The sequence below is a fragment of the Benincasa hispida genome, chromosome 3, assembly GCF_027475165.1.
Source record: "Benincasa hispida cultivar pf3 chromosome 3, pf3_genome.v1.1, whole genome shotgun sequence".
NCBI lineage: Eukaryota > Viridiplantae > Streptophyta > Magnoliopsida > Cucurbitales > Cucurbitaceae > Benincasa > Benincasa hispida.
The window spans coordinates 39,695,735-39,719,378 of record NC_143480.1 but is presented as its reverse complement, the minus strand read 5'-3'; the positions used below and the strand labels follow the sequence as shown (position 1 = coordinate 39,719,378).

Sequence of the window (23,644 nt, the reverse complement as noted above, 5' to 3'; positions counted from 1 at the left end):
ACCGACATTTCCCTGTGGAGGTTGTGGTTGGTGAAGGACCCCAAACATCACTGTGGACTAAGGTAAAGGGTTTGGATGGTTTATAGGGCTGGGAATGGAAGGAGACACGATCCTGTTTGGCACGAATACACACTTCACACTTTAAAGAAGACATATTAATATTGCGAAATAAATGTGGAAATAAGTATTTCATGTACTGAAAGTTTGGATGTCCTAAGCAGTAATACCATAACAGAAAATCATTCTCAGAGTTAGAAAAATTTAAGAAGACAAGGCTAGTTCTATAATCATTCCTAGAGGAAGCATCATCAATCAGGAAGTAGAGTCCCCTATTGTGTCGGGCAGTGCCAATCGTCGTCTTTGAACTTAGATCCTGAAATAAAATAGAGTCGGGTGAAAATACTACATGACAATTCAGATCTCTTGTAATCTTACTGATGGATAACAAATTATATGAAATTTTAGGAACATGCAAAACGTCCCACAAAACCAAACCCTCAAACGAAGATAAATGCCCTTTTCTTGCAACAGGTGCGAACGATCCATTTGCAATCTTAATTCATTTGTTACCAGCACTTGGATAATATGAGAGAAACTGATCAGAGGTACCAGTAAGATGATCCATCGCCCCTGAGTCAACAATCCAAGGTTTTTTACCGTTAACACTAATAAGATCAAAAGACTGTATATTGCCTGACTGGGAGATGGTACTAAATCCAACCATACTCAGGCTGGTCGTACTGTCCGCTGAGGGAAACCCAGGCAGGATATTTGTAGTGGGTAAAATAGGAAAAGAAGTTACCGGGTTTTCAGAGTAAACTGGTATGTTTGCCAAGAAATATGGTTGAGGATTTGTGCCAAGAGCCGTTTCTAAATCTGAAATCTGCGTTCGGAGATAAGCCAACCGTTGTCTCACATCATCTGGGTATTGGGTCGAATCACAACCGGCTGGAAACGGGGCAGCCACTAACGGCTGGAAGAGGTAAGTCGACATTCAGGAAGACCCTAGTCGGCTTGACTGCTCGAAGTGGTCGCCGGCTCGTTGTTGGTCGAACGAACTAGGGCCAGACGCAAATGGGTCTACCGTGTTTGGTGCGACTCCTCGTAAGTCGGACGGATCTGGCGCAGAAGGACCGACCGACGCGAAGGATTGTGACGGCACGAAGGGCTGTGACGGATCTAGTGCGGAACGACCCATAGCTCAAAACGACTAGATCTGTTACTGTTTTCCCGTCGACGATACATCTGACCTCGACCAGTGTGGCTTGCGGCGACCCACGGCTCAAATCAACCAAAAACGTACCTGTCCGTCCATCGTAGACTCGTCTGGATTCGCTCGGATCTTCTGTCTGGTGGGGCGACTCCTACTGACGCCAGCTCTCTGTCGACTGCAGCTAGAAGGCAGAAATCAACTCCAGCAGGGCTACTTGAAAACACTCCTTTACGGCCGCTCGAATAGCAGTCTTCATGTCAAAACTCGAAGTTCCATCAGCAGAAGATGATTGAGGTTGGTTCTTTTTCATAACGGCTAGGGTTTCGTCGCCTAGCTCTGATACCATGTTAAAAATAAGAGTAGGAAAGAGAATAACAATACAGTTACATGAAAACCCTAGTATAGAAAGAAAAACCACGATAGAGACTGATTTTTATTATTAATTTTGATACACAAAGTACAAGAGAATTGACCAAATAAATAGACTAGTGGGAAGCCCTAGGGTACATATAATTACTAAAATACCCCTAGGGTTACAAGCTGTTTTTCGACACTCTTAATATTTAAACTTAAGTCTATAACTTTCAAAAAATAGTGCGGTTTTGATTACTATTCTTTTTTAAGTATAACAAAGAATAGTATCAAACCTTAAACTTAAAAAAAAAAAAAAAAAAAAACCATGTCAATTACTATTAAACTAATCTCACTTCTCAAATAGATGTTTTAGTCAATACATTTTTGTAGAAGAAAAATGTATTAGTATCATTTTATTATATAGTTCAGACACTTACATTCTCAACTTGTTTTTCTTTACCTTAATAAATTTTTTTAGGTGTCGTGCATCTCTAATAATAATAAACCAACTGCTTTCTTATTTGTTTTGGAAAAAGAGAGAACACCGGAAGAAAAAAATAATTATTTTTCTAATGTGTAATAGGTATAAGTATATATGGGAAATTATTTTAAATCATAAAATCGTCGAAAACATTTACAAATAATAGTAAAAAATTATAGTCTATCATGATACATATAGACATAGATAGTAGTCTATTGCGGCTTATTGTAAATAAACAGTAAAATTTTATTATATTTATAAATATTTTAGTTTATTTTACTATATTCGATAAAAGCCCTATATATAATTAATGATGTCCGACTTACATAAAAATCTGAATAGGTTTGTGGCCAACTACCAGTCATATGAAATTTATTTCGAAGTACAATTCTGTATCAAATAATTGTTTTAAGAAATTATGAATTTAGACTCTTACAAGACTTTTTTTTTATTGCATGATTTACATAAAAATCTGAATAGGTTTGTGGCCAACTACCAGTCATATGAAATTTATTTTGAAGTACAATTCTGTATCAAATAATTGTTTTAAGAAATTATGAATTTAGACTCTTACAAGACTTTTTTTTTATTGCATGATGCATGTTACTGTGTAGTAGCTAACCAGGTTTCTTTGTGATTAAAACAAGTAATCCACTCACCTAGACACATGCTGTACTATAATATCTCTCTTTTCATACACATTTTGTTAAGAACAATTAGAATCAAGAAGAGGAAAATGCTATCTTTTATTATTGATATAATGCATGAATGTTTTTAAAACGAAAAGAAAACCAAACCACCAAACCCAATTATTCCTTTACTTTCTCATCACGAATGAGAGAGCAAATACATGCAGGAAAGACATCTTTCCATGAAAGAAAACACACCTTGAGAGGATACCAAAACTGCAATAGAATGAACAGTTTTGTTCTCCCCTCTAAGGATGTGAAAAAAATTTGGAAAATTAATAGACTTTGTAACAAAAATAATATTTACAATAAAAACTATGATATCTGCAAGTGAGCTCTCCTTCTTGTTCAATGGATTTAGAACTTCTAAAACATCAGAATCTCAAGCGTCAAATTAGTAATTAAATAATGTTGTAGGTAATTTAGCAAAAAGCGCCTGTAGCTCAGTGGATAGAGCGTCTGTTTCCTAAGCAGAAAGTCGTAGGTTCGACCCCTACCTGGCGCGTACTTTTACATTTTTACGAGTTCGTTTTCGAGTATTTTTAAAGAAATTACAAATTATGGTATTTAAAATAATTTAGCAACATTTTAACAACAACATCTACGCATCTTTTTAGTTTTTTAAAAAATAAAAACATTTTTTAGATTTTGTGCGGCCGCGACGCCGGGGTCGGACGGCTTTCACTTTGCCGGGACTTCCATCTCTCCTGTTCCTGTATGGCTCTCCTCGGCGAAGATGGTCGGGGCTATGAGCTAGCACGAAAGCTCGAGACGCTTGGGGTATGGCGGACTTGGCTCGGAGATTTCAGTTACTCCATCTTCGTGCCTTTTCTCTCTTCGACTTCCACATGGGAAACATTCATGCGAACCGACGATTCAAAATCTAGGGCTCAGATCCAGCTACAACTTAGGGCTCGAGCTCTTCTCTTCGACAAAGCAAGTATCTCCCTTTTCCTGCGTTCCACTCCCTCGCCTTCTTCGCCTTCTTATTCTACTGGGAATCCGTTATCGTCCTCTTCTCTGGCTATTTCGAAGCTCAATCCTAATTGTGAGACTCAGTTTGAATTTGATTTTTTTTTTCTTAGGGTTACTGTATTTCCTTAGTATTGAGCTTGGTGCTATGTATTGCAGATTTGCAGCTTCATGGTGATGATGTATATTTTACACTAGAAAATACTTCAAAAGATGGGCTTCAACAGCGGGAGGGTAATGTTTCCTCCAATAAGGCTTCCGGCAAGGTTCTATCTTATGCTCATTCACTATAGTTTTCGAGATACTTTTCTATTTACCATGCTTTAATTGGGTAGTTTTGCTTGAAATATTAACGCGTCATATTTTGGAATTTCTTCCTCCCAGTATTGTTATCTTGAGAACTACAATTTGTGGATCAAATCTAGTGTTAATGGCTTCTTACTTGGGACAATCGTCGGTCTGGTTTGGGTGTTTGATGATTTTGGGAATTGATTGGATTTGGGTTGGAACCTTAATCTAACTTGTCGAGAAAGAATGGGATTAGATGAAGTTACGGTGATCTCAAATCAATTGCATTGGTGTTGTTTGTTGGCCATCTCTCAATTTTCAATGCTTCCTTTTAAAATTTATTTTGTTCCGAAAAGTAATTAGAGTTATTTCAGGTCTAATTTGTATGTTATATTATGGAAAGTACTTAAATGACAGATTATGATTTATGCCGACGACTCCAGAAGTTGATCAATTACATCAATCTTGCTCTGCAATTTTCTTTGAAATCTGAATTTGCAACAATTGTGTAAATATTTCAGGCCTTCTTCTGGAACATGATTTATTATTATCTTATTCAAAAGAAGGAAAAGAAAAAAAAGAATATCAATAAGCTGACTCCAAGCATGACAGAATAATATCAGTATCACATGATAGCTTTTCTGTATTTATGGTTCTTGCACAGAAATATTATAAAAGATTACTTTCCCGCTTGTTAAGTTTGTGATCTCATTCGGTGTGGCTTTAATTGTTCAATGTTCATATCAGATGATTACTAGATAGGATGGGAGATTTGAAGTGCAAAATGTTTTGAGGTTAATAATATGATTTTGCTATATTTATGCTTATTTATACTTATGAGTGGTTATAGCCTGTAATTCAAAGTGTCCAACCTCCAAAGTGCAGCATAACTTACTTGTTGGCTGGATATGCAGATTCAAGCAAAAGCAGCTTCAAGTGCTGGGCCAAGATCCAGAGATTCTGACATTGGTGATTCGTCCCAAAGATTAAAAAATGAACTTCCTGAAACATGGTATGGTCAGTTCATTGAGAAGTATAGAGTTAAACAGCCATATCGTTTGTCACATGGGAACAATGTTGCAGACAAACGAACATCCGAAGGAATGTCTTCTTACCTTAGATTACTTGAGAAACATAAGAAAAGGCGTATAGTTTTTAAGGATGATCTGCTGACAAATTTTGGAAATTCTGTCTCAGCAAATGCCTCAAGTTCTGTTTTTGATTTCGGTAATTCAGTTGAAGACGATGCTATTTTTTTCCCTGAAATCATGTTTACTTTTAACAGTGTGCCAGAGAGTGCACTTCCACCGCCCGATGATATGAAAGACAATAGGAAACCTGAACTTTCTGGAGTCATTGATACCTTGACTCAACCTATTACTAGGAATTCAGCCATGATGGAGAGGCTTGGTGTGAAGCCTGATTATGTTAGCACAGAACGAGGTGTTAATGTAAACCGTGCAAAAAGTGGATCTGGAGGGAGTAGGAAAAGTCTTGGTCAAGAGCAGTCTTTTCAGATGTCTCAGAAAGTAGTAGCTCGAATGTTAATGAGTTTGGGCTTTGAGGGTGCCACAGAAGTTCCATTGGAGGTTTTCTCCCAGTTCTTGAGTTGTCATATCTGTAAACTTGGTAGCACTTTGAGAGTACTGGCTGATAGTTACAGAAAGCAGTGTTCGGCCGTGGATTTACTCAGGATGTTCCTTAAAACGATGGGATATAGGTAAGCTTGAGTTATTATCCATATATTTTTCACGAGATTGATAATTCTCACCATCTCATTTCCTCCTTTTCTTTGGGTCATGTTCCTGAAGTCATCATTCCTAGGGCTATATCTTATCTAGTTCCATAATTATTATGTTATTTTATCATTTACGTCCATGTTGGCAATCTGTTTGTCTAGATAACAAATGCTTGCAGACGCTCTTGATTTTCTTTTCTTAATTATAAAAATATTAAGCTTGAATCTGATCTCAAAGCTTGTAGAGGCTACAATAATCTTAGAGTTTTGTTAGATAGCATCTGCACCTGTGATCAAGTTAAGTTGAAGCTACTTTATGACATTTCATTTCGTTTTTGCTTGATCCTGTGCAGTAATTTTGGATCCTTGGCGGAAATTGTCAAGGATGGTTCCAGAAATTATGTACGGCAATCCATGCACCATGGAGTCCAGCCACAGTTGCAGCCGCAGGCACAGCATCAAAGCCTTCTTCAAGTGCCTCAGCAAGTATGCATCTCTATATTTTCTCCTGCATGTTAATTTTTGTTTTGTGCGACTTTTCCTTGTATGAGCTCTTTGTTTTTCGGTCTCTATTGCATGATGTTCTCATGCAGTTTCAGACGCTATACAATGAATATCAAGTTCTGGGTAGATGTCCTTTACTGGTGTAACTCTCTCCCTGCCTTGAGACACAGACAGGGAGAGAGTTAATTCATTTCTTTAATATTCCTTGTTTCACATGCTATCAATGTTGTTGAAAAGAATTGATGACATCTATTATCAATCGTTGAGCTTTGAGGGTAGCCGGATTTCCCTTAATCATTCGTCAAGACCTTGGCATCATTGCTATATTTTTGTTTGTCCTACTAACCTCTAGTACTTACTAGAAGTTAAAAAGTTAAAAACTCTATACTGCATATTGAAATCATAAAACAAACTTATTGGATCTGTAGGTGCCTAGACAAATGCATCCCCAGATGCAACAGATGGTTCATCCCCAAACATTTCAGCAGCAGCAATTTGTGCTTGAAAAGATGCGAAGACGGCAAGCGGCAACCCCACGTGCTGTTATGGAAGTGAACAAGGACAGACCACTGCTTCAAGTCAAGGTTGAAAACACAGAATTGCCAATGGATGGTAATGCCTTAAATGCTCTCAACGTCAGGCATCCTCAGTTGCAATTCCACCAACAGCAAATGGCTGCTATGTCCAATATTCAAGCTTCACCGGGAAATCAGTTCAGGCAGATGTCTTCTATGCAAATGCCCCAAATCCAGACACCGTAAGACGATCTTAAAAATTTGAAAACAACATTAACTATAAGTTTCTTCTTAGAGGTTCTTCCTGAGCTTTTGTAGCATTTTTATTGATATGCAGGAATACTAATGTTGTTAGGGCTCAACCGGTGAAGGTTGAAGGCTTTCAAGAACTGATGGGTGGGGATTCTTCATCAAAACACGACTCGGAAGAAGCTAGATTGACTTCCCCTTCAAGTAAATAGTTTAGGAGGTTACTATTTGTTATTTAATGGTATCCATGTACATGTGTAGTTCTCTCTCTGTGAACCACAATGTTCAAAACAGTTCTGCACCCATTATATTTCTGAGAAGGCATGAGCCACCAAAGTTGTGATGGTTAAGTCACCTTCGTATGTTGTCCAGTAAATTGTTTCATAAAGCAAAGCAAGTCAAGGTGGACCCATACCCTAGTGGTGCGCATACTTCCCCCTATTCACTGTCTTCATTTTTTGTTTTTGAAAAATAAATTGCCTTTCTTAATATTTGATGATTCATTCCTTATTTCATTAGCATAAATTTATATATTCAACTGAAGGTAAGTGTATTAATAATTGATGTTACTGTAGAATGTTTGGACTGCGACTTCAAGAGGAGGCTACACTATATTTAGGGCTCCAATTATAATAGTTGGTATTTTCAATTATTATAACTTGCGATGAACTATAGTATTACTATTTCAAATCTCTATATGTTACATTGTTTACTCTTTGTTATCGTGTTTACTGTTTTTTACTCATCATCTCTTTTCCTTTTTATTATAGTGTTTATTATTTTTTATTTAGATTAAAATAGTTTACACTAACATAGACTATTATAATTTAGATTAAAATAGTTTGCACTTCAAACCTAGACTATTGTGACCTACGGGCTATAATAACTACCGACAAAACACCCCTAAATCATTTATTGATAGAAAGAGGAGCTTCACTTTCATTGGACGTGATTCAATATTTCAATCTCAATCGTTTCAATTTTATCAAATCTGATTTTTTTAAAAAAAAATTTTGGGCAAAAAACGGAATATGGGATATAGCCTAATCTTTTTCAAAAATGAATTATAAAGGTTCACACTTTGCTGAATGATATAAAATTAAACCAATAAAGTATTGAGCGCTATAAGGATATCTCTGGAATCGATCTGTATGGAAAAAAAAAAAACAATTTTTTAGTTTAATATCAGAGAGTAGGTGAGATTACAAAGTTACTTTTTGATCCTAAATAGTGTCCTGATGAATTATATTTGTGTTTTGCTCATCTAATTATTGCTCTATTATTGATGGAAACATCAGAAAATTGCTATGAAAAAACAAAGTAATAGATAATGGTTAGATTAAGTTTAGGTCTCGTTTGATAATTATTTGGTTTTTTTTATTTTTTTTAAAAAAATTAAGTTTATTTCATCCACATTTCTTAATATGATTTGTATTACAATGGTTGAGTTTTTAACCAAATTCCAAAAATAAAAGCAACTTTTTGAAAGTTATTTTTTTTTTAGTTATTTGGTTTTAAATAATTGGTGAAAGGTAGATAACAAAATAAAAAATTTAGAGGTGGAAATAGTGTCATAAGCTTAATTTTCAAAAACAAAAATAAAAAACAAAATGATTATCAAAAGGATCTTAATTTTTATTCTCAAATTTGTTTAAAAAATTGATTGTGTCAATGATTTTAATGATATCTTGTAGGATGAAATAAATGGAGTGATTTTAATATTTTACATAGTTGTAGACAATTAATGTCATGGAAATTCTATTTCCTACACATTAGTTGTCATAATTTTTTGTAACGGAAAAGATATTTTTTTGGAATAGTTTTAAATTTTCATGAGCATGTCTAAATAAACTAAGTAATAATAATAATAAAATAAAGTTGAGAATAAAGATGAATTTGGTATGGACTCAAAAAAAATATATATTTAAATCAAATACGCGTTAATCTAAAAAAAAGTTAAAGGCAAGGTATTAAATGAAAATATGGTTGTATTTCATATTTTTATTTAAGTATTTGATAGCAAATTTAAAAATTAAATTCGAATTTAAACAATTATTCTATATGTATTTGACAATATATTATAAACCATAGAACTAATGGTAGTTTTTTCTTTCTTTCTTTTTGTAGTACAACAATTGTAGGGATGAGGGATCGAACTTTCAACTTCTAAAGAGGAATGTTATGCCAATTAGTGTTGAGTTAATCTTACTTTGACGAATTAATGATAGTTATCCACTAACAGTTAAGTTGAATATAAAATATTATTAATTTATTTATGAATTTGTTGTATGTTAAAAACTTTGTATAATTATTATCTATGTAATATCATATAATTTATAATACATTAAATAATTTATTTTATATTTAGCAAAAATACTTGAATTTATAACATGGAATACTATTAACACTTTTATCTTTGTTTAGTATAATTTTGGATTTGAAAATTTCAAATTCAAAATCTGAAAAATAATTAAAACATAAAAGATATTGTTTTTAGACTTATGCCCCTATTTGATAACCATTTGGTTTTTTATTTTTTTATTTGAAAATCAAGCCAATAAACATTACTTTCACCTAAAAATTTATTTCTTTTATTATCTACTTTTTATCAATTGTTTAAAAACACCAAGCCAAAATTTGAAAATTAAGAAAAGCAGCTTTTAAAAACTTGATTTTGTTTTAAAAATTTGACTAAGAATTTAATATTGCATGTAAATTATTGTAAGAAATTAGAAAGAAATAGATAATTTGAAAAATCAAAAACAAAATAATAAAATAATTACCAAAAGAAATTTACAATGTTTAGATCATAAAAGTTAAAACAATTCTAAAAAATGGAATCCATATTACTTATGAAATAGACATTAAAAAACAATTTGGATGGCCTACGAAACACATCCACGGATCTTTAAAAAGAAAAAATAAATGGTTTTCAAATTACGTGGTTTCCACTATTAACATTTTTATGTATGTTTAATATAATTTTAGATTTAAAAATTTCAAATTTCAAAATCCGAAAATAATTAAAACATCAAAATATTGCTTTCTTATAAAATTTGGAAACAATTTTAAAAAACGCATTCCAAATTGCCTACCACGTCCTAAAGATCTTTTATTTTATTTTATTTTAAAAATTTTAAATTTGCATGTAGTGGCAAGCAGCGATCACTAAATAAAGAAAAACTCTCTGTTTGCGGTACGGGTATTCAAAAAATCCGATGATTCGAAAAAATTGATCAACCCAACCTAATTCATGCGGTTTGAGTTGGGTTATCAACTCATTTGGATTGGGTTGGGAGTTCCAATAAATGAAAATTTTATGAATTGGGTTGGTTCATAGATTCACCTAATATAACTCAAATCAACAACCTGAATTTATTATTAACTTTAATATATATATATATATATATATATATATTTTGTTATTTATAATACAATTATTTATACATATAATTATTTTAATTTTATTTAATTCTAATATTTTTTTTAATAATTTATTCTTCAACAATTCTTAAAAGTAGTTTCTTTGCATTTTAAAAAGAAAATTTTACTATATAAATTGAAATTGAGTAGTTAATCTTAATTCAATATATGAAAATAATTAAATTAGATTTTTACATATTTACATATTGTTTTTTTAGAATAAAATTTTAAATAAATGATCCGATTAACCCGAACCAACCCAACCCAAATATTTCATGGTTGAGTTGAGTTGGGTTCATGTTTTTTAATAAGAGTTATTTGGGTTGAAGAAATTTACAATCCAAATAATGGGGTTGGGTCTAAAAAGTCTTTCCATGAACACCCCTAATTTGCCGCAATACTTCCAAGTTCCAATGCTAAATCAATAACTGACCCTATTTTATTATTATTATAATTATAATTACTAACAATAGTAATTGAACAAAATACAATTTTGGTCTAAGTCTGAGATTTGTGTCTATTTGATCTTCAGAGTTTGGAAATGGACACTTTTAATCTTTTAAGGTTTGAGAAATGATTTTAAATGATCCCTAAGTTAAATTTACTGTTAGTTGACTAACGAAAAAAATGACTTACAGTGTGAGTTTTTTTAATAATGTGGTAATACTTATAAATTTTATATTAATTTTAATTGTAATTAGAACTTTTTTTTGGTTGGAAATGTCTCTTGTGCTTAGACCCATAGCAAGGGTTAAAAAAATTCCACATTGGAGAATTAAGCAATATCTTAAAGATATAAATATCAAAACATGTTAGGAATAACTTTAAAGTATGGTGGTGGTAGAAGTAATAATTCTTTCATCATACGTGTGTCGTCATTGTCCGATTGGATGAGTTTGGATAAGTGTACTTGTATGAAAAAGTATTTTTTATTACTCATCAGTTTAATTTTTATGTTAAAAATTAAATATTTTAATATATTTTTTATGAATATTATGCCAATTGAGCTACATTCTTGTTGGCTTTAATATTTATTATTACGATCGTGATTTATTATTTGTACCTGTTTTCTTCCGTCGAATATTTTTTCAATATCTCGTTTTTACGCCCGAATTTTGATGTTGCGTTAGAATAGCAATTGACACCAGAGTTAGCAACTCTTTGACATATGATTTTGCAGCATCATTTCTAAAAAGTGTCCAGATTCATAAAAATTTACCAAAAATCACATCCTAAAACCCTAGAAAAGCTAAATGGTCAATCTTCACCCACTTCATGACATAGACGAAGCAAAAATAGTGGTGGCAGGAATCAAGCTTGCCTCTCTCCGCTTTTCCATCATTTGAAAAGCAAACTACAGAGATAGAAGAAGGATTATCGTCTATCAGCGACTGATTTTCTTCAATTCCACATTCTGTAGATTTGTTTTGGTACTCGTGGAAGGACAATAAATTAGGGCTTTTAGGCAATTTTCTGGGGAGGCGAATGAGTTAGTTGAGACATCCGCCGTCGTCAATGAGTGGCAGAATCGTCGGACCGCTTCGATTAATTCCGGCGAAAGAGTTCAGATGAGATCGCCGATCAGTACTTGGGCAAAGGGGCTGTCCTTCTCATTCTCGGTATTTTACAATCCATCTCTCTCTCTCTCTCTCTCAAAAAAAAAAAAAAAAAAAAAAAAAAAAAAAAAAACGAAAATGAGAAAAAATCAAGTTATTTTTCCTGTTAGCAATTAACGGTAAACATAGGTTTGACATCGTGGGACAGGTGTGATATTGAAGTCAACATAGGTGTTCCTCGGAATTGCAAGCTTTCAGGGAGTTTGACTTAGATATTACCTTAGCTTTATTGATAAAGTCTAAGCTTAGGAGAAAATTTTTAATATTACATAGTACGTTCATTCATTGCTATTATTTTCTTTCTTATTTTCTTCTATGTTCACAGACTTTTCTTCTCCCTTTCTCACTCTTTTCTTATCTTTTTCTCTCTTCTCCTTTCATTTTATCTGTTTCTTTTAATTATCAATTTTGTAGATCCTATATAAATCTTAAAAGTTATTATTATAAATGGAGGTAGTGTAGAAAATTTTTGCTTCCTTCACACAAAAACCTAACTTCACTTTTCTCTTCCTTCTCTTTCACCGTCTCTTCTTCTTCTTCATTTTTTTCTCTTCCTTTCTTATTTTCTTCTTTGTTCACGGACTTTTTTTTCTCCCTTTCTCACTCTTTCTTCTTCTCCTTTCCTTTTTTCCGTTTCTTACTAATCGATAAACGATCTGACCGTCCGTGTACTTGGGCAGTCGGCGCTCCCACCATTTGAAGGTGCTAAACCGACTGCTGACACATGCACATCCCCATTATTTAAGTGACCTTTTACATTAGCAAAGCAACCACCACCCGCGGACTACCATGGTCGTTGACAAGAAGCTCCACATAGTAATGTTCCATGGCTAGCTTTCAGCCATATGATTCCTTATCTTGAGCTTTCCAAACTCATTGCTCAAAAAGCTCACCACGTCTCTTTCGTATCTGTTACGAAATTAACAAGTACAGAATACAAAAGTAGAAAATGTAAAGGAAGATCATCACACATATATATGTGGTTCACTAACCGTGCATTAGCTGCGTCCACAAGGTAGATGAAGAACAATATTATTAAAGAGAATATTTTTAGAATAAAAGAAGGTGCCACTAAGGGTTAGAGAGGAACCCCTATACTTGGTTGTTCGAAGCACCAAATAACAAATTCAAGACATTCCAACAAATCTCCACCTTGACTTGAATTCTCTCCCAGATAACAAATGTACCAAATGCAACATAAGCAACATTACTAGACATACTCAGACTTCTCCCTTATCCCTCAAAGTGTCCCACAAGGAACCACTAACAATTCAAAACATTCAGGAAGTTTAAACAATGTTGGAACTTTCCTCGTGGAACTGGTTTGGTGAACTAGCAACAGAGTTATCAGTAGTACCAATTTTCATCATTTTAACTCTATGCTCATTTCTTAAGAAGTGATATCTTATATCAATGTACTTATTTATCTTACGATGAACTTGATGATCCTTGGCTATACATATTGCACTAAAACTATCACAATATACAATAGCTTGGTCGTAACACAAACCAAGATCACCAACTAGCCCTCTCAGCCATATTCCCTCTCTAGCAACTTCTATCAAGGCCATGTACTCTACTTCAGTAGTAAACAAAATAATTATAGGCTGTAAGGCTTCCTTCTAACTAACAATAGAACCACCTAGAGTGAACATATAACTAACCATAAACCTTATACGAGATTGACATCAAAATCAGAATAACTAGTCACCAAACACTTTGTGTCATTCCCATATACGAGATCGATATCAAATGTACCTCTAAAGTAACGAAAAATCCTCTTAACAGCTTGTCAATGCTCCTTCCCAGGTTGATCCATGAACCTACTTACAACACTAACAACATAGGCAAGATCAAACCTAATACAGACCATAACATATATCAAACTTCCCACTCAACTAGCATAAAGAACTCAAGACATATACTTCTTCTCAGCTTCAGACTGTGTGAAAGCACAAATGACAAACGAACATTTGTAGTACTAGGAGTATCTGTAGGCTTTGCTAACAAACCTAGACAATATTTTTTAAATATAGCATTTCTTTGACAGGAAGAGCTTATTTTTATCTTTGTCCCTATAGATCTTAACACCTAAAATTTTATGAGCACCTAAATCTTTCATATCAAACTCAACACTGAGAAGGTTCTTCAGTTTCTGAATGTCAGACTTTGACTTTGCAGCTATGAGCACATTATCTACATTTAAAAGTAGATAAACCATTGAACCATCTTCAGTTTTGTTGTGATATACACAACAATCATACGGACTCTGGTTATACAAGTCCAACCACGTAGCTGTCAAACCACTTGTACTACTGCCTTGGAGACTACTTTAGCCCATACAAAAACTTCTTCAACTTGCAAACATAATCTTCTTTGCCTGAGCATGGAAACCATTTGGTTGGGTCAAATAAATCTATTCTTCCAGCTCTCCATGTAAGAAAGCTATCTTCACATCTGGTTGCTCAAGTTCCAAATTTTGATGTGCTACTATAGCTAGTAACACCTCAATGAAAGTATATTTGACTATTGGTGAGAAGATCTCATTACAATAAACTTCTTCTCTCTTGGTGAACCTTCTAGCAATGACTTGAGTTTTATATTTAATACCCTTTAGAGATGATATTCCTTCATTTTTCTTGAAGACCCATTTACAAGTGATAATCTTCTGCTCCTTAGGCCGTGTAACTAATTCCCAAGTCTGATTTTTATTAAATGATTCCATCTCATCCCCTATAGCAACAAGCCATTGAGCAGACTTAGTACACGACGTAGCTTCTTTATAGATGGATGGCTCATGTAGATCCACCTCTTCAGCAACCTGTAGTGCAAAGTTAATCATATCTTCAAAATTATATCTCTTAAAAGGTCCAACACCAACTCTTCTAGTTTTGTCATGAGTTATACTTCGTTGATCTATTTGTCAACTAGAATGCTCAGGCATAAGATTTTATGAAATTTCGGTCACCTTAGTTTCTGGTAGCATGACGGTTTCTGTAGTAACATGTTGATCTTTTTCACCTTGGTATTGTAATTCATTCACAACTGAAGTGAATTGTATCTCTACCTATTTATCAACACTACTACTCTCTCCTACACCAGTAGACGTCACAACAGACTTCACATTTGAGTTAAGCATGGAATTCTAATAAAAAAAACATATTGTTACTAAGTATAACTTTACTCTCAAAAGGTGACCAAACTTTATATCCCTTAACTCCATCTCTAAAACCCACAAATATACATGTTTAGTTCTCGGTTCTAATTTATCCCCATTAACATGATAGTAGATAGTACTACCAAAAACTCTTAATAAAGAATAATCTGTGAGGTCTAAATCTCGTAGTTTGTAATCTTGTAGCCAACCCTACATTAGAGAGCATGCACCTCGTGTTGGATTTATTTCCTAAATCTCGTAGTTTGTAATCTTGTAAATATTATTATTTATTAATAAAATAAAGAGGTATTTTATTCATTTATTAGTATTGCATAACTTAATCTAATAAACTAAGACCCATTGTTATATAATGTAACTTGAATAGTATGTGGTAGACATACAATTGGATCATGTTCAAGTAATAACATTAAAGGTCTAGTATATGGATAATGTTAGGTATCTTATCCTATTAATACTATGGATAAAACCCACTTTGTAAATGTTATAAGTGTTGTAAGTGTTATAAACAATCTGGTTGAAGTCGTTCATGTAATAGACATGTGAGTATGGATATCCTATATAAAGAGTTTGTATAAGACCAGACCATGAAAAATTAATCTTCACTACAACACCATTGATTGAAAAGATTTATATTTCATAGGACAACCGTAGGTAACTCAATCTCAATCATGAGTGAGTTATGGACTCCTACCTATAAGGGACTGTCCTTTGATTTATATGGGTAGGAGTGGCCCGAGTCGTTGACTTAATATGCCTACCATTTTAGGGATAGGACCGAATGGAGAGCTGGGAATATAGCTACACGAGATGAAATTTACTTCTTCCTGTTTTTAAGGAAAGTAGAGGAGCTGTTCTCTTAAGTACTGACTCTCGGTCTTAAACAATAGAGATAACTCATTAGCTCGAGAGATATTTTTACTACAAGAATCTGAGGTTTGATGTCGGTTGAAAAAACTAAAAATGGATTGATGCGTTATTTTATGAAGTGAAATTATGAAATGAAATGCGGTGATGGAAATGCGTTGAGCAACAAGTTTTCTCAGCAGAATCCAAGTATAAATTCCACTGAGTTTCTTGATAAGTCCAGGGTTGAACTCAGAGACAAGGGAAAACGGTATGCGGTGATAATTTTCGAGAAGACTTTGCGATAACCAATAAATCAAATAGTTGTTTTTGGGTTGTTGTTTGCGGTATGAAATAAATGTATGCGGTGGAGTTACGAAGAGAATTAATAATACGGAATATGCGATGAATATGCTTGGAACGGGTTGAGAAGGTGTTCAGCTAACACTTCCTAGGATGCGTTCATGTTATGCGATCATGCAACACACATACAATAGCACAACATCTTTCAACACAAATGCTACGGATTCTAGTATTAGAATGCATGCGATATATGCGATGAGTCAATAGGACCTACACATAAATCTCTATTCTTATTTATGACAAATGACTTACACACAAATAAGGCAACCACATAATATCATAACCTATCTCTAGGATGCATGCGATGCATGTTAGCAAACAGGGCTTATCCCTAAGTCTCTATCTCTCGCTTATGCAGATCTAATCTTGCTCTCTCGAGTCTAGATTCTAACCAAGCTCTCTCAAGTCTTAAGTTATTTTTTAGACTCTCTCGAGTAGCTCTAAAGGGGTGTTGGGCGCAACATAAAACAAGATAATCGCATGCGATGAAGATCCTAGGTCATGTTAGCTTAGTTCTTCTCAACCCATTCGATAAAGTTAGCTACTTATGCGTGCTTTTAAGAGAGTGAACAGATGTAGAATAGCAAGTTCCATTTTATAGATAAAGAGTTAAAATACAAAATAACAATGCAAGATGAGAATAAAGAGCCTGGTAGCAATCTCTTGCTTCCCAAGGCTTTTACACTATCTTTTCTACTCTGTTCAAAAGATAGTCTTGCTCTCGCGAGAATCGACCCTCTCTCTACTTTCTACGCCTCTGGGTTCTCTCTCGAGCTGACCAAAGCGATCTTCTGGCGTCTCTTCCCTTCTCTCGCTCCGCCTTCTAAATAAAAAGGAAAACTATGAACAAGGCTGTTTCTTTCTGAGGAAAAAATTCTCTAACTGTCCGAACTCCTTCACTGAAGGTTGCCTTCGGTATTTATAGAGCGTCAGGGTGAAAGGCTGCTTCTGTCTTATGATTGCATTAATGGGATGACATTAATTCTCTGTTTGATGCGTCGAATATTTTTCACCGAAAAATTGAGTGTACTTACTATAGTAGTTCGTAGCGGCTTGTCAACTTAATTCGTAATCGACCGTCATCAGCTTTCTGTCCCATCGTGATTTATTATGCTTTTCACCCAAATACGCCCACCAAGTTGCGGTGGCTCTATGCGGCAATCCTTCTTGAGCAGATATTTGCGAGCACAAATCACCGCAAAGCCTTGCGATAACGCTGCGCTCAACCGTTGCTTTTTTGTGATCGCATTTTACGCTTTGCGTCAACGCATATTCTGCACAAAAATACAAAAGTTACCTGTTTTATGCGATAAATGCATGCGACCGCAATATTATAAACTTAATGTTTTTTTGACACAATCTTATATATTTTATCAACGCAAACCTGCATTGTTTAATAACTTAGCACTATAATAATGTGCATTTCTGCCCGTTATCATAGATATAGAATATTGGTTTCTTTAAAAAAAAATAGATCTTTAATGATGGTTCTAAACCAAAGTTTTAGGTGTACCTATAATGTCGGTTTAAAATCGACATTGTAGTTAAACCCATCTCTTCTTCCCCTTTAGTGAAAAACCCCCTCCTTCATATTTGAAGTTTTTTCTCTCTCCTTTCTCCAAATTACGTCTCACCTAAACTCTCACCTAAACCATCTTGGCTGCCTTGCCTTCATCAGTTTTGCCAATTCGTCGCTCTTGCCATTGTATGTCCGTTAGCTTCGCCGCCTTTGCCATCATGATTTTGTCAGTTCCAACGTTTAGGTCGACTGTGTGTTTCCTCACTTCTAGTTCGAGCTCTGCATGTGTTCTTCAGCTTCACCAGGTTCGTCGTTTGTTCGTTATCTGCATCGTGCATTGTAGATCCACTATGGGTTTAGATCAGATCGTTCTTTCATCATGCATTCCGTCACTTTAGATCAGATCTGTTCTTGCTTTTCCGTTCTTTCAGCTTCAATTTCCGTTTAGTTATGTTAATGATCTATTCCGATCTTCGAGCTTAGATTTATTCCATTTTTTTATATCAATTTGTTATGTTCTCTTCTTTCCCACAATGAACTCAACCTTTTCCTTTAAATTGTAGTTGATTTTGAACAAAATAAAATAAAGCTATTGATGAAAAGACTCAGTAATGAGCCTTGGACTATTCATTAGAATATAAAGGCCTAATCAAGCCACGTGTCAACAGGAGGTAGGGAAGAAATAACAGAAAAATATTCTGAAGAATATTAACCTACAATCAACAGAAAATACAAAATAGAATACAGAAGATAATAAGTCTATTATTCCCCCGCAAGCGAACAGGGAGAGGGAACCACCGTGAGCTTGATCTTCAGGAAATTAAAACGTGGAGAAGGAAGAGCTTTTGTCATAACGTCTCCAAGTTGATCCTCCGAGGGTATAAACCAAATACAAAGCTGATTGTGAGCAACCTTTTCTCTTATAAAATGATGATCTAGTTCAATATGTTTGGTGTGACTGTGAAGGACTGGATTTGCAGCCATGTAAGTAGCACTTAGGTTGTCACAAAGCAATAAAGGAGTAGCACAACCACGAAGGCTAATTTCAGACAAGACTGACTAAATCCACATTAACTCAGCAAGTTAAGCCTGAACAACAGAGGCCAGCAGGATTGCTTAATCCACTCCCAGTACCAAAGTGGAATTGGGAGCATGTTACGATGGATTTCCTGTTTGGTTTACCTAGGACACCAACTAGCTATGATGCTATATGGGTAATTGTGGATAGATTGACGAAGATAGCTAAGTTTTTACCTGTTAAAGTTATTTTTACCCTAAACCAGTTAGCTAAGTTGTATGTTGACAGAATTGTGAGTCAGTTTGGGGCTCCAGTTTCGATTGTATCAGACCGAGATTCCAGGTTTACATCGAAGTTTTAACCTAGTTTACAGAAAGCTATGGGTACCAAGCTATATTTTAGTACAGCTTTTCATCCACAGAGGGATGGTCAGTTTGAGCAGACAATTCAGACACTAGAGGACATGCTAAAGGCATGTGTATTGCAGTTCAAGGGCAATTGGGATACGCATCTATCGTTGATCGAATTTGTGTATAACAACAGTTACCATTCGAGTATCGGAATGGCACCGTATGAGGCTTTGTACGAAAGACCATGTAGAACTCTGGTATGTTAGAATGAAGACGGTGAAAGGAAATTATTAGGCCCAAAACTTGTTCAGCAGACGTCAGATAGTGTTAAGATTATAAGAGAAAATTTTAAAACAACTCGAGACAAGCAAAAAAGTTACGCCGAAAAACGGAGAAGAGAATTGGAATTTGAAGTTGGTGATAAAGTATTTCTTAAGTTGTCTCCATGGAAAGACATACTCAGGTTTGTAGGAAAGGGAAGTTAAGCCCATGATACATTTGGACCTTACGAAGTAATAGAAAGAGTTGGCCCAATGGCTTATAGGTTGGAATTACTTTCAGAGTTATCTCATATCTATGATGTGTTCCATGTGGCAATGCTAAGAAAGTATGTGCCAGATCCTACCCATGTGTTGCCTGAGCAACCCGTGCAGTTGAAAGAGAATCTGTCAAACGAAGAGGAACCAGTGGAGATTCTTGATAAAAAAGAGCAAATCTTAAGGAATAAGACAATACCATTGGTAAAGGTACTATGGAGAAACCATAGCACTGAAGAAGCTACAAGAGAAGCTCAAGAGCAAATGAGAAACAAGTATCCCGTAGTTGTTTAATTGACAGACTTGAAGCAAAATTTTGAGGACAATTTTCTTAAGGGGAGGTATATGTGAACCCTGAGCCCTAATTTCTCTACTTGTGTATGTTTCCTACTGTGACCAGTATGGTGAGTAGGTTGATGTGAGAATTAATGTGTAATTTTAGAGAAAAGGGTGAAAAGTTAGAAGAAAAGTTTGAGTTTGAAAGTTTGACTCTTGGGTAAAGCTTGAAAAATTGGCTAAGTGTAACCCATGTGTTGGAGGCTAAAAAATTGGATAAGTGTTGTGCCATGCGTTGGCCATGCTCATTTGAGAGGTTATTTGGGCGTTGAAGGAAGCTAAGGTATGGCCAAGAGAAAAGCTATGCGTGGGAAGGCATATCGCAACCAAAGTCTTGAGAGGTTAGCAAAGCATGCGATAGCCTCAAATGTGCGCGAGCATGGGCGGTACGCGTTGAAGTTGCGCGCGGTGGGCGATCGTATAGCAGTGAGCGGCGTTACACGATGAGGTAGGCGATCAGGTAGCAAATGAATGGTGCTGCGCGATGAGGTAGACGATCGTGTAGCAAATGCGTGGAGCTCAGAATGTAGTAGGCGATCGTGCGGTAAGGTGCGGTGCTAGACGATGCAAAGGGTCTCGCTAAATGAGAGCACTATGCGATGGACGATAACGTTAGGCGATGGGGCGTTGACACTACACGATCGGTATCAGCACTAGGTGATGACACTGGGCGATGATTCTACGCGATGGGCGTGGACGCTAGATGATAATCGTGTTGCACTAGACGATGGGCGTCAGCGCTACACAATGGGCATCAGCAAGGTCGGCATGATGGGTGAGAGCTGTGCGGTAGGCTGTGTGCTATGCATTGGGCGAGAGCGGGATCGTCGGGTTACTAGCATCAACGTGAGGTCACGAAACGATGAGCTAAACGATGGGGCAATGAGCTAAACGATTGGACTTATATTGATCGGCATTAATTACAGATTAAAAACACCAGATGTACTTAGCACCGAATTTAACTCCATGAAAAATGAAGTGTCATGCTATGCTTTAATGAGAAGTGGTGGAAAGCAGTATAAAAAGGGGAGGCCAAACTTCAAACGATTAGTTTGATCAATTCCTTCGTGTAAATTTAGAGTTCTTGGAGTTATTGGAAAGCTCTGAAAGTCTACTTTCAGAGGTGACACTGTCGGAAGAAGTCCTCATCAGATTAAGGCGGAGAAGGAGAAAAAGGTCTAGAGGTTCTATTTTCGATGAATTCGGGCCATCGTTAAAGAATTGAGTCTTTAGGACTGAAGGAGCACGAGACATACGCAGCGGAAAAAGGACCTAATTACACTCTAATTGCTTTTAATTTAAAGGAAAAAACATGCAATTTGAAGGGGAAAAAACTATAATTAACCTACCTTTGAAGCTCCCGAAAACCATTTTTCCTTGCTGAATCTCGATTCGTACTCTTTCGGACCACCACTAGAATTGACCTACTATCCTCTAGACCCAGAACCGGGTTGTGGGACTCGATGGATGAAGAAAACCAAGAGAGAGAAAGAGACGCGAAAAAGAAGATGGAATTTGGGTAGGGTTTGGATTTTCTTTCAGCCCAATTTTAGAAAACAATTTAGCAAAATTGGCAAAACTTTTTTAACCAAATTGAAAAGTCTAATTTATAGAAAAAACCATGCAACAATTGTACGAACCAAATCCATAAAAACCCAACACCTATAATCCACTATCTTAGTGGGCTTAATGTCTCCACTATAAGCCAACACATAGCCCACTATTTTGTTAGTAGAATTATCCAACAAAAGTTTGGATTTTCCCACTAACTTTAGTCAAAGGGCAAAATACTCATTTGGTCAAAGTCAAACTTTGACCAAAAAGTCAATATTTTGACTTTTTATGATTTTCCCATGTTGACTAATTTTGTCCTCCCGAACATGAATCCACATTCATTTTCTTGAAATTCAAATCACATTTGAATATAAGGTCGGTCAAAGTTTGACTTTTCAAAGTCAAAAGTCAACTATTTGACTTTTTACATCTTTGACCATTTCCATTATTTCCGAGCTTCCGAATATGAACGTATTCATATTCTTGATATTTAAATCACATTTAAATATTAAAGCTGTATCTCTAAACTGAAAACCCGACCACTATATCACATGTACTTGTCGGTTTCTCTCTCTTCACCTAATTCGAACAATTCGAATCATTCTATCATACTGTTCTAAGTTTATTTCATATGAGCTAGTAGGGGAACCTAATGGACATATAGATCATGGGCTCCAATGATCCGAGATTAGCTGGCTAAACTCTTTAGATGGAGCTAATCAACATTCGTTAACTAACGGGTCATTCCACTATAGTCCTGTAGTTGTACTCCCCTCACTATAGATATATTTGTGTCCATTTGATATAACCATGATTAGTAAACTAATCCTTCACAGGTTGTTCGTAATCTCGGTTGGGTCATAAAAACTGTTTTACCCCCGAGACTACATCTTATTCCTTAAGTTCTACTGATCCTCTAATGAACAATTGGTTTAAGGTCCAACCTATAAATCGAATCCCTTTCGGGCCAAGGAGAGGATGGGGCCCTTGTTCAAGACCTGGATTCAGTACTAAAGGGAACAACCTATCTATTATCCCTATAATGGGTAGGAGTGAATTCCGTCATGCACCCTATGTTCTCAGCTATCCACCCGATCTTACTCCTGAAATGGGAGGCTTATTGGGCCAGCAATGATGAGTCGCCCTCACCTATGCAGATCCTAAGGAAAATTCCGAGTAAACAGGAGTTCATAGTTAGCTCAGGATTAAGATTAAGTTACCTAAGTCATCAATGAATGAAATAGTCAATTTTATACATAAAACGACATTTAGAACGTAAAAAGTGACTATTTCATGGTTCAGTCTTATGCAAACTCATTGCATAGGATGCCCCCATTCACATATCTCTATATGAACAATTTAGGATCACATCGTTTGTACTAACTACAAAGTGGGCCGCATCTATAGTGTTCCTATAATAGAATAAGGCGCCTGACCTTATTCATTTACTATAGACCATTTTGTCTATATATTTGAACTTGATCTACGTTTATGTCACTACATAAAGTTCAAACTACATTAAATAGCCTTAGGACCTTAGTTTATTGGATTCAAGATTACAATTTCAATAACAACTTTATCGAAAAACAAAACAGAATATATTTTTAATTTACAAACTACGAGTTTTAGGACATAAAATCCAACAAGGACAGACCATGAGAAGTTTGTAGAAGGAAATTTCTTGAAATGAGCTCTAGAATTCGAGTTATTAATTTCGTAAGATGAATATAGAATTTCATGAACAAGCAAGCAGTTGCTTGAGTTGAGTAAGCTGGCAACTTGAGGAGAAACATTTGAACAGACCAAGGGCTGAACTTTTCCATGCGTTAGACCCGCTGTGTTGGTTGAGGAGAGCTTGCAGTTGAGTCTTGGACGCATAAGCAGCCTTAAGTGTTGGGTTTTATG

The 23,644-nt window shown here is 35.3% G+C and overlaps 1 protein-coding gene and 1 non-coding gene across 3 annotated transcripts; both read left to right on the top strand.

Annotated features, from left to right (window-relative positions):
• Positions 1-3,169: 3,169 nt before the first annotated feature.
• Positions 3,170-3,242, top strand: TRNAR-CCU (transfer RNA arginine (anticodon CCU)). The gene has a single exon. It is a non-coding gene; the product is annotated as a tRNA-Arg (tRNA).
• Positions 3,176-7,494, top strand: LOC120074514 (transcription initiation factor TFIID subunit). 2 transcript variants are annotated; one of them, XM_039027665.2, is made up of 7 exons: positions 3,312-3,785; positions 3,869-3,975; positions 4,912-5,009; positions 5,283-5,717; positions 6,089-6,221; positions 6,668-6,996; positions 7,092-7,494. In XM_039027665.2, the coding sequence occupies exons 1-7, from the start codon at positions 3,455-3,457 to the stop codon at positions 7,213-7,215; spliced, it is 1,557 nt and encodes a 518-aa protein (XP_038883593.1). In that variant the 5' UTR covers positions 3,312-3,454; the 3' UTR covers positions 7,216-7,494. The 2 variants fall into 2 exon arrangements, with proteins under 2 accessions (XP_038883592.1, XP_038883593.1); XM_039027664.2 differs by having other exon boundaries at positions 3,176-3,785; positions 4,912-5,717.
• The last annotated feature ends 16,150 nt before the right edge of the window (positions 7,495-23,644 follow it).

Excerpts from the sequence above, each read along its gene's own strand:
- LOC120074514 (XM_039027664.2), top strand. The coding sequence starts at position 3,455 with ATGGCTCTCCTCGGCGAAGATGGTCGGGGCTATGAGCTAGCACGAAAG. Across the intron at positions 3,786-3,868 it reads TTCGAAGCTCAATCCTAATT|ATTTGCAGCTTCATGGTGAT; the intron begins GTGAGACTCAGT and ends TATGTATTGCAG. Across the intron at positions 6,222-6,667 it reads TTCTTCAAGTGCCTCAGCAA|GTGCCTAGACAAATGCATCC; the intron begins GTATGCATCTCT and ends TTGGATCTGTAG.